The sequence below is a fragment of the Dasypus novemcinctus genome, chromosome 14 (assembly GCF_030445035.2).
Source record: "Dasypus novemcinctus isolate mDasNov1 chromosome 14, mDasNov1.1.hap2, whole genome shotgun sequence".
In the NCBI taxonomy this organism is placed as follows: Eukaryota; Metazoa; Chordata; class Mammalia; order Cingulata; family Dasypodidae; genus Dasypus; species Dasypus novemcinctus.
The window spans coordinates 66,807,027-66,819,377 of record NC_080686.1 but is presented as its reverse complement, the minus strand read 5'-3'; the positions used below and the strand labels follow the sequence as shown (position 1 = coordinate 66,819,377).

At 34.0% G+C, this 12,351-nt stretch overlaps 1 protein-coding gene across 46 annotated transcripts in view; it reads right to left on the bottom strand.

Moving 5' to 3' along the window:
- RIMS2 (regulating synaptic membrane exocytosis 2) overlaps window positions 1-12,351 on the bottom strand; it is a 734,990-nt gene that overhangs the window by 498,365 nt on the left and 224,274 nt on the right. For all 46 annotated transcript variants that reach the window (XM_058275873.1, XM_058275894.2, XM_058275868.2 and 43 more), the window contains one exon: window positions 10,164-10,474. In XM_058275873.1, the coding sequence (XP_058131856.1) occupies window positions 10,164-10,474 (311 nt within the window). The remainder of the gene's footprint in view (window positions 1-10,163; window positions 10,475-12,351) is intronic.

The window sequence follows — 12,351 nt, the reverse complement described above, 5'->3', positions numbered from 1 at the left end:
ACACATCATATAAGTTCACAAAAGATCATATATACATGTACCTGTAATATACCTCCACATATACAAATACATATACATAGACAAATATACCAATCATGTGTTGGTTTTCAATATTAAGGTGACTACAAAACTATTTTCATTTGTTTATTCAATAAAATTCTATTAATGATCATATTTCTCAGCATGCAAAACAGCTGAGCAGTTTCCAAAATAGAAAACTATTTTGGAGAGACACAAGAGTAAAACCGATTGGCTGAGAAAGAGAGACAAGGTACTGAGAAAAAGGAATTTGAATTCATAACTCTAAATGCACATAAAGTCTATCCTCATTCATGTCTTAGAGTTCTTTCAGACATCCCAATATCCTTATAATCCATGCCCCTTTTTGCTAAATCTATCATATTTACACAATCATTTAGTCTTTCATTCAGTGATCACCACTAATTACTGTGCAATGTTCTAGGAATACATTGAAGAAGATAGATATGGCTCTTGCATCGGGAAATTTGTTTAATTTGTTCAGTTCCTTACTTCCTATTATAGAGAAAATTTCAATGTCCTCTTTTTTTTTTAAGATTTATTTATTTATTTCTCACCCCTTTCCCCCCACCACAGTTGTCTGTTCTCTGTGTCTATTTGCTGAGTCTTCTTTGTCCACTTCTGCTGTTGTCAGCGGCACAGAATCTGTGTTTCTTTTTGTTGAGTCATCTTGTTGTGTCAGTTTTCCGTGTGTGCCACACCATTCATGGGCAGGCTGCACTTTTCTTTCGCGTTGGGCGGCTCTTCTTACGGGGCACACTCCTTGCGCGTGGGGCTCCCTTTATCGGGGACATGCCTGCGTGGCACGGCACTCCTTGCTCCCATCAACACTGCGCATGGGTCAGCTGCACATGGGTCAAGGAGGCCCGGGGTTTGAACCGGGGACCTCCTATGTGGTAGAAGGACACCTTAACCATTGGGCCAAGTCCACCACCTCAATGTCCTCTTATTGATAAGCATTGCTTTTCTTAATTGCAATTTGCTAAAAACTTAAAATTTTAGAAAACTTGCTAACACAAAAGGTGAAAAGAATACTTGCACTTAGGTTGTAGGGTGCAATAAGTTTAGTCACAAAGTTTTCTAATCAGTTACTCTGAATATACAAAAATATTTATAAATGTTTTCTTTCATATATAGTTATAAATTATATTATATGCCATGCAATGAATGCCATAGAGTTCTTTTCCACAGGTCTGTGTTCTATAGGTTTCTTAATTTAGTAAAAGTATTACTAAATTTGTATGACAACAAAATTTCTATTTGTATTATTAATGCAAATTAAGCTATTTTTTAACTGAATCTACATTCACAAAAATGTCAACTGTTTCATCTTTCACAACAGCAATGAAATGTAGAAAATTTTACTGTTTTTCCCATGAATTAGATTTTAAAAACTCATTATTGGAACTAACAAATTTTACATTTGAAGCATCTGATATCACTGATAAAAAAAAAAATTGTCAGCACCTACTTACAGTGAAGTTATTCTGTTAATGTAGCCAATAATTTACTTTTTGAGTAAACAGAAAAACTTGGAATTGAAATTGACTAAAATTTATTTAGAAGAACAATCATTTAATCTAAAAAGTCACACTTCACAATGTACTATGTAAATACACCTTCTGCATTCGTATCGTTTTGTCACCTTTGAGTCTTTTGAAATAGCTATTTTGAAATAGATATTGCTTTTCACCAGACTTTTTTTCTTTTTGCATTCATGTGATCAGTTACTATAAGCCTGGTTTCATTCTACAGAGCCTAACCTATCAGCATTCTGTAAATAGACATCTCTGAATCAAATGAAAAAAAGTCATTGTTGAAAAAGTTGATTATCAAGAAACCTTCGGAGGCGGACTTGGCCCAGTGGTTAGGGCGTCCGTCTACCACATGGGAGGTCTGAGGTTCAAACCCCGGGCCTGCTTGACCTATGTGGAGCTGGCCCGTGCGCAGTGCTGATGCGTGCAAGGAGTGCCGTGCCACGCAGGGGTGTCCCCCGCGTAGGGGAGCCCCACATGCAAGGAGTGCGCCCCGTAAGGAGAGCCACCCAGCATGAAAGAAAGTGCAGCCTGCCCAGGAATGGTGCCACACACACGGAGAGCTGACACAACAAGATGACGCAACCAAAAAGAAACACAGATTCCTGTGCCGCTGACAACAGAAGCGGACAAAGAAGACGCAGCAAAGAGACACAAAGAACAGACAACCGGGGTGGGGGGTGGGGGGGGGAATAAATAAATAAATAAATAAATCTTTCTTTAAAAAAAGGAAACTTCATTACTTCTGATCCAATTCTACAAAAATCTTAAGCATTTAGAGACTAAAATTTCAGTGAAACCAGCAATTTAGAAATGTAGCAAACAGGCACACTTTTAATTTTTTTATTGAGGTATTTTTCACACTCAGTTAAATGCACACAGATCTTATTAAGTGTAACAGTTATTGAAAAATTCATACAATCATGTAATGCATATCCTTCTCAAAATACAAAACACTTCCATCACCCCATAAAGTTCCCTTAAAGCAAGCATTGATGATTTTTCTGCCACAAATTTGTTTTTGTTCCTTCTTGAACTTCATATAAATGGAATCTTACATAGTATGTACTCTCTTGTATCTCTCTCACTCAGTACAATGATTTTGAGACTTATCCATGTTGTTGAGCGTGTAAGATGTTCATTCATTTTATTAATGAATAGTACTTTTATGTGAATATACCACAATATGAACCAGGAAAAAGAACCCATTCTCCTGTTGATGGACATTTGGGTAGTTTCTGTTTGGGTTATATAGTAAATTGTTATAAACATTATTGTACAAGTCTTTTTGTAGACATATAATTTCATTTAGTTCAGTTAAATACATAGGAGAAGATTGAGCCAAAGGATAAGTATATATTTAACAAGAAACTGTTACTTCTCCCAAGTGCCTGTGCCATATTATTTGTCTTACACTCCCACTAAAGGTATGAGAGGTCCAGTTGCTCCAAACATTTAGTGTTGCCAGGTTCTTCGATTGTTGTTTTAAACTGTAGACTTCCTAGTGGATGCATTGAAGTATCTCACTGTAGTTTCAGTTTTGTAATTCCCAAATGACTAATGACAAAGAACACTTTTCCTTGTATTTTTTAGCCATTTGTGGATCTTCTTTTATGAAGAGTCAATTCCAATTTTTGAACAATTTTCCTGGACTATTTTTACTATTGAATTGTAAGAGTTCTTTATATATTCTTTTTCAGCTATATGACTGAAAATATTTTCTTGAACTCTGTGGCTTGCTTATACATTTCTGATCACTGTCTTTTGATGAACAGAAGTTTTCATTTTGAGTAAGTCTAATTTGTCACTTTTTTTCTTTTCTGATTAGTGCTTTCCGTGTGTCATCTACAAAATCATTGCCTAACCTAAAGTCATGAAGATATTCTATATTTCCTTCTAAAAGCTTTATTGTTTTAGCGTAAATTAAGATCACAATCATTTTTCTCCTATATTTTCTTCTAGAAATTTTTTTTCTCTCCCCTTCCCCCACCCCAGTTGTCTCTTCTGTGTCCATTCACTGTGTGTTCTTCTGTGTCCGCTTGTATCCTTGTCAGCGGCACTGGGAATCTGTGCCTCTTTTTTGTTGTTGTTCTTGTGTCATCTTGCTGTGTCAGCTCTCCATGTCTGCGGCACCACTCCTAGGCACACTGAACTTTCTCTCATGCTGGGCGGCTCTCCTTACAGGGCACACTCCTTGCACGTGGGGCTCCCCTATGCGGGGGGCACTCCTTGTGCACTGCACATGGGCCAGTTCCACACGGGTCAAGGAGGCCCTGTGTTTGAACCGTGGACCTCCTATGTGGTAGGCGGACGCTCTATCTGTTGAGCCAAGTCCACTTCCCTTCTAGAAGTTTTATACTTTTGGGTTTTACATTTAGATCTATAATCCATTTTCAGTTCATTTTTTAATATAGCAAGATGTAAACTTCAAACTTTTTTTTTGTATATGAATATCCAGTTGTTCCAACACCTTTTATTGAAAAGCAATTTGATTATGATGTGCGTTGGTGTGTTATTAGTTTTCATCTTGGCTTTTATTTTGCTCCATGTGTTGGGTTTGTAGAGCTTCTTGGAGCCATGGTTTTGTAATTTTTTTCAAATTTGGAAAATTTTTGGCAATTATTTCTTCAATTATTTTTTTTATACTTCCTACATTCTCCTCTCTTCAAGGATTCCAGTTTCATGGATATTTTGATTTTTGTCCCATGGCTCACAATGCTCATTTCATTCACTTTATTCTTATTTTATACACTTTTTTTATAAGAATGAATATTATTTCTTGTGCTATCTCCTATTGCTCACACCTCCTTTTACAAAAGAAGAGTGCAAAAAATATGGATATAATTTTTTTTTTTAAGAATACTAGTAAATTTATTAGTCCATAGTTCATTTCCCAACCCTGAGGATTCTGGGATGGTGATGCCCACTCCACCATTGAGCGGGGCTTTGATGCCATATATCTGATGTATTCTTCTTTTTTAAGATTGTTTTGGCTATTTGGGGCCCATGTCCTTCCAGATAAATCTGATAACTGGCTTTTCCAATTTTAGAAAGAAGGCTATTTTATACACTTTTATTCTGCATTTCATTTGGATCATTTCTATTTTGTTGCTTTCAAATGCACTAGCCTTTTCTTCCTCAACGTCTAATGTTGCATTATTCCCAACAAGTGTATTTTCCATCTCAGACATTATTGCTGTCATCACTAGAAGTTTGATTTAGGTATTTTTTTATATCTTGCATATCTCTACTTAATTTTTTATTACACAGAATAAAGTTATAACAACTGTTTTAATATCTTTGCCTACTAACTCTAATATCTGTGCCATTTCTGGGTTGGCGTCCAGTGTTTCATTACTTTCTCATTATTGGTTGTGTTTTTCTGGTGTTTTGTAGGCCTGATTATCTTTGACTGGATATCAGACATTATGAATTTTACCTTGTTGGTGCTGGATATTTTTGTATTCCTATAAATCTTCATCTTTTTTCTGGGAGACAGTTAAGTGACTTAGAAGCAGTCTGATCCTTTCAGGTCTTATCTTTATGATTCTTTATGCTAGTCCAGAACAGTTTTCAGTTTAGTATTAATTATTCCCTACTACTGAGGGAAGATATTCCTAAATACTCTATCCAGTGTTCCAGGAATCTTGAGGTTTTTCCAAGTCTATTGGGAAAAGACACTATTCTTGTTCCTATGCAAGTGCAGGCCAATTTTCCAGAGCTCTGATCATTTTTTGGATGGTCCTTTCCCTGGCCTAAGTTAGTTTCTTCACAAGCTGATCATTACTCAGTTGAATACTCAAAGAGGACCTTCTAAATATCTCCAGCTCTCTCTTCTTTGGTACTCTATCTAGAAAACTCCAGCTGCCTTGGTCTCCCAAACTCTCAGAACTATCTCCTCAACTCAGGAAGACCACCAAGCTCTGCCTGCATTTACTCTCACTGTGCAATAGTATGGTAAGGCAATCAAGTGCTCAACTTATTTGTTTCCCATCTCTCAGTTATTATTGCCCTTAGTTGTCTGATGTTGAATGTCTTAAAAAACATTGTTAAAAACATTTTTTTCTGTTTGTTTTTCATGTTTCAGGTAGAAGAGTAAATCCAGGCCCTATTGCTCTATCTGGACAGGAAACAATTCTTCAAGACATATTTTAATTATGACTTTTATTTTTTAAAAATTAAATGTCACAAGAATATTTGAAAGGTCAGAAGTATCAGAAATTAACCAAATGATGGTGATTACCAAACAAACTACTAAATATTTAACCTGCCTTAAAACTTTATACTTTCAATCCAATAAGAATACTTCATATTCTTATTATTCTCCTGTCATCACTTAAACCCAGCATTTTTCACCATCTGCCAAAATGCACTGAAATGTAATTGAGTAATATGAGAATTGGTTTTCCACTCCTGCCTAATGAAAATTCCAGACCTTAGTGAAGTCTCTTAGTACTACCAATAAGCACATCATTTAAGCAGAAAAATGCAGAAACAAATTTATGAACCTATAATGCCTATACTATATTCTCTTAAAATGCCTCATAAAGTCATTATAGCAGGTAACTATTACTTTTTTCTATCATTTGTTAATTTTGATTTTACAACAGAATAAGGAAGTCAGGAAAACAAGCAGGGTAATAAATATTACATAGTAATATAATTGTAAGAGCAGAGTCAAAATGTCCTTACTGCAGATTTAACCTAATATACCAAATATGTTTAGTTTTAAATATGATTCGTGATGACAATGTTTGAGCTGTATGGTAATGAGTAATATCTATATTTAGATTCAATAAATATCTTTTGAATGAATGAATTATAACAATGAATAAAGATAATCCTGTACTATTTGAACACACCATTATCAGGTATAGGACAGAAAATAAGAGTGGAAGAGAATGCCTTTAAATTTATGCCATGACAAAAGACCTTAAAACAAAACATAAGAAAACATTTTATCACCATCTCAAAATCCTCAACATTGAGCAATGAGCAAACATAAGGGGGAAATGCAACTAGGGTACAGAGTAGATTTATTATTATTGCATTAATGGAAGAACTTGTAACACTGATATAAAGATTGTGATTACCAGAGGTTCTGTGGGGAGGGAGAGGGAAGAATAGGTGGAACGCAGGGCACTTTTAGGACATTGGAATTATTCTGTATGATATTGCAATGATGGGTATAGGCCATTATACATTTTTTCAAAACCTGTGAAATTGTATGTATGAAGCAAAGTGTAAACCATAATGTAAACTATAGTCCATGGTTAGTAGCAATGCTTCAATATTTGCTCCTCAATTGTAACAAAAGTAAGATATTAACAGGGGAAAATGTGAGAGAGGGAGGAGGTGGGATATATGGAAATAGCCTATATTTTCAATGTAACTTTTCTGTAATCTAAAAATAAAGTTTAAAAAAAAAAACATTTTAGAGCTGGAAGTCTTTTCAAGTGCTTGTAGAATGCCTTTCCTTTATGAGATGGGAGAAAACTGAGACAGAGAAAAGATAAATATGCACAAATGACTAAGTTAAGGAAGATGTGAGAGCAGGACCTAGGTCTTCTGATTTCCAGTTTTTTCACCTCCATTGTATAAATTAGTTATATTTCTTACTTTTTAACTTCTCTAATTTTTCTTGAAATAGCTAAATAAACATTAAAATTTACACAAAAGAATAAGAACAATTTATTGTTTTCCCTGAATTTCACTTATTTTCGACTATAAAAATTAAGAAGCATCCAACTTCAATAATTTCAAGGATACATTCTTATAAAAAAGGAGAGAGGAAGAGAGAGATAGAGAGAAAGAGAGGAGAGGGTAGGAGTAGGGTAGAGAATGAGGGGAACATGAGAAGAAAACAGCCTTAATTAAAATAATTCAAATAAATTACAAAAGAAAAAGGGCAAAGGAGAAAATTCAACAGCAATAAGATAACCAACTACTCTGTAAGGCAAAACTTAGAAAACTTTTTCTCTACAGAGTCAGGGAGTAAATATTTTAAGCTATGAGAGCCCTGTAGTCTCTGTCACAACTACTTAGCTCTGGATTTGTAGTGTGAAAGCAGCCATAGATAATAAGTACATGAATCGATATGGCTGTGTTCCAATAAAATTTTATTTACAAAAACAGATACCAAATCAGATTCAGCCCTGGGGCATAGTATGCTGACCCCTGATCTAGGGGAAAAAATGTCAAAGGTTCATTATTGGTCACAGATGCAGGATTGTAAAATTACTTCAGATTTTGCATTAAAGAATAAGAAAAATGCTCTTTATTACCAATAATAAGGGGAATCTAGTAATTCGTGAAGAGAAAGTATTTTCCAAATACAAGTTTATACAAATTATAACCAATTCCATTTTCTCTATATAACTATCAAATCTGATATTAAAATCTAACTTCTTCCCTGACTAAAAGTAATTCTTATAAACAAAAGGAGTTGTTTTTACTTCTGTGATGTTCAGAAAGGAAGATTATAATTACAGAATACTTTGAGTCATTAAATTATGTAATTATTAGTAATGGCAGCCAAAATGCCAGCAATAGAGAAGAGAATAAAAAAAAGAACTACAACATATTGCTTCCCATAGACCCTACTATTTACAGCCTACTACTCTGCCAAAGAAACAAGCATTAAGAGATACATTGAAAGAAAACTTGTTCTCATTTTCATATTATTCAAAGATTAGAGATATGCTTCTAACTTCCTTACATTGATGAATTACTTAGAAATACATTAAATTTATTTTTAACATGAACAACTTCCTGATTAAATAATTAATCATATGAGCTAGTGTTTTAGTATTTCCTTTTTATTATTCATCCCATAACCTACCCTTCTAAGCTAACTCATACTGTTCTATTTTTATGAAGAACAGATCTGTATTTCTATTACCCTTTATTATTATTATTATTATCATATTTTTAATTGTTTAAAATCCTATCTCCACTGGTTACCATCTTTTTAGGTCACAAATCCTAATATGTTTTCATCCAAGTTCATACACCTAGACCTCATTTTCATCCAAGTTCATACAGTTGCCATTTTATGGCCTTTCTTAATCTGGAAGGTACTTACAGAGCAGATACTGCCAGTGCTGGATCCACACTGCTTCCTTTTCACCATTCCCTACATAGTAAAGTCTTCTTACCATAAGCATTTGCATCTCTCTGTTGGAGTGCTTTCTCTGGCCACAGGAACATGTATGGTAAGTGAGTTCCAGAGAATTAACATCCCTAGAAACAACTTTGAACCAAAACCAAGAACAGATGGATAAATACCTCAGTTTCCTTGCCCTTTTGTGGGATAATTCGGAGTACATCTACCTTCTCTCCTGGAAGCCCCAGCAAGATTGAAATACAGTTGCCAAAGGTGATACCCTGCTATTCAGTTCACCCAATATTGTCTTCTCTTACTATATCACTTCCCACTCACCTACAAGTAGTGCCTAGGATTGTCCCCCATTATAAATTATTTGAACTCAGATCTTTGTCTGCTTAAAGTAGAAACCAATCTAAGATAGCCCTCTAATTAAAAAATTCCTGCATTCCAGTATTTCAGCCATGAAATCACCACCTTTTTTCCCAAAGATAGGATTCAATATTCTTTTTCATTTTTACTAGCTTTCTTAAGCTACCCCATAAATTTCTTAAATTCAAAGAAATGGTGCAGTCATCATTTTATTATTCACCCAAGACGGAGCAATATATTGGGGAGATCAATCTGAAGTGCTTCTCAGTTATCTTACCTGTTATAACCAATAGCACAAAACCCACCATCCTATAAGTACAATTTAGATATGTTTTTCCACAAATATATGACTTTGTATTTGTTTACACAGCAATGTATCTGCCACTTTTAGACATTAGAAGTAACAGATTTTTCTACTGAAACAGAGGAATTATAGAAACAGAGAAATAGGGTATAAAAAATTAATTTTCCCATGTAAAATCTTAATTCTCCCTCTTCCAAAAGCAGGAAATAAAGACCATAAACACTGTTTTTAAAAGTTTAACACTTTGAATATGAACTACATAGAACTGCTAAATAACTGAGCCAAAATAGTAATGAGCTGACCTGTGGTTACATGAAAGTCATGAAATCCTTCCCTGAAATTTCTATATTTCATTTGTGTTTACCTGTTTGGAAAACCACATCACCCTCCAGTCCAAGGTCCCCTGCAGATACCATCAACCTCCCCCATTTCCTTAACTCACAACTCCAGTTAGCCCCATCAATCCAATCTCTATAAATGCCATCTCTTCTTCATTTCCACTTCTCCTTAATTTAAGCATTTAATATATTTTCCTAAGACAATCTCTTATCTATATTTGCTATTTTATTTCTCTTCCTTATTCTGGAAAATATATCTGATAATCTGACACTGCTGTATCAAATCTAAGATAGTTCAAAACTATTTCAAAGTCCTGAAATCAAATCATATGTAGCATTTTCATAAAACATAGAGGCATTTACATTACATTTAGACAATTCACATTAGCTAAACATTTCATGTATTTTTATTTCTGTTTGGAATGAGATAAAAATATTATATTTACCTGAAGATTAAACAAAATGTTTACCTGTCAGAAGCCTTGTCGCTGGTAATTTGGTGCTTCACTCCTGACCCATTTTTAATAGAATCCTGTCTTGTAAGCCCATGTGATCGACTCTTCTCTACCACAGGCACAGAGAAGTCACCTGAGGGTCCTTGGAACTGAGCCTGATCATGAAGTTTTGCTTTCTTCTCTTGAGATGCCTCCTCATTTTGCAGTCCTCGGAGACTCTTTTGATCAGGTTGCTGTGGTGTAGTAGATCCACTATTATAAAACCATGCTCCTGATTTTGTGAGGATTTCTTGTTGTTTTCGGCACAAATTACATACCCACATAACCTGCACATAAATACACAGGGAAAAGGAATTAATATTTCTAAAAGTTAAAACAAACAAAGAGACAATCCAAGCGAACAAAACCTATATGTGTGTATATAACTTTTCCGAAGTTAAAATGTAATCCAGATTAACTATCATTATGTAACTTATCCCTTATCTTAATTTTTTCAGAATAATTATAATCAAACAGACAAACTTTTTTCTGACAGCGGAATACCAAACTCAACTGCGAAATTACTGATTTCTTGTATTCTTTAACTACTTTTTTACTTAAGTGAGGGACATGGCATGCCACACAGAAAATGGATTTTGAAGCCAGACAGGCCTGGATTTAAATACCAATTTCAAGATTACAAACAGTACAACCTTCAACAAGGTACTAAACCTCGATATCTATAAAACTTAGGTTCTTAATGACAAAATAAGCAAATAATTATAAACACATATTTTGCTATAGATTTTGAAAGTTGAAGATTAGAAATAACTTACATAAAATGCCTACAACAATGTTTAGTATTAGGTAAATTATTTATTAATATTAGATTAATCTTCTACCATCAATTATATTATAAGCTTCTGATGGAAGCTTTCATTTCTTTCAAGTAGCTCTTAATGGCTAAAATAACATTAGGAACATTGTTGATCCACAATAAAAACCTATTAATTGTTCATAATTTGTAGTAAGACATTGAGTGTTTTGTGTTTTTCAGACTCCAGGAATTTAGGCATATTATAACTAATATATGAGTAACCAGAGAACCCTTCACACTTTTCTAGAAAACATTTTCAGATAAATCAGAAAAAAATAAAATTATAATCATGAATAAAAGATGAGTTCATATTTCAGGTGGGTGCTTTATTGTGTTTCCTCTATGTCAAATACTAAATCTTACATAGCTGTCCAGATTGCTAAAGATTTTTCCACAGTTGAATAAACTATAACATTATAGAGAATCATAGTAATGAAAGATTTAATGTGGTGTCCAATACAAGGATGTTTTTAAAATAACATTTAAAATTGGTTTAATTGTCCATTATTCCAGTTCATATTGCTTATATGATGTTAATCGTACAAACCTTGAATTTGATTTTTTTGTTTTGTTCCCTCACTGAATTGCACATAAATCATAGAACAGTAAGACCTTACAAATCTTGCTAACTTGAATTCGTTTGAAGTCCTTCTGAGGGAAATATCATTTTTTTAAAATGTGGTATTATTACACAAAGACTTATGTTTCATCTAATTCCAAAAGAATTAGTCATCAATAATATCAATACTTGTGCCTGTCTTATTTTTATAAGTAAATAAGAAAGTATTTTTAATATTAAAATACCAGTATCTCCCTCAAATTTAAAGAAATACCTCCATAGTTCAAATATCTTGCACATTCATTTAAATACAGATTCAATATAAATATATTTAACCCACTAACAATCTCAAAAGCCAAATTTCACTGAGAAGCATAAATTCCAAAGTAAGGCCCACTGACAGGGTGCCAAATTCCTGAGCTTATCTGCCCTGCTTATAGTGTCTGGTGTCTCTAGAGCCCTCAGGAGGCCCACTATTTGAGGCACTGTTTACTGTGGCAGACAATGAGATCCTGTATGACATTGTAATGATGGATACAGGCCATTATATATTTTGTCATAGTCTACAAAATTATGCACGTAAACTGTAATGTAAAGTATAGTCCACAGTTAGTAGCAATGCTTCAATATATGTTCATCAATTGTAACAAATGCACCACACTAATGAAGGATGTTGTTAATGTGGGAAAGTGTGCAGGTGGGGAGGGAGTGAGGCATATGGGAACCCCTTGCATTTTTTATGCAACATTTATGTAATAAAGCTTCTTTAAAAATAAAAAAATTAAAAT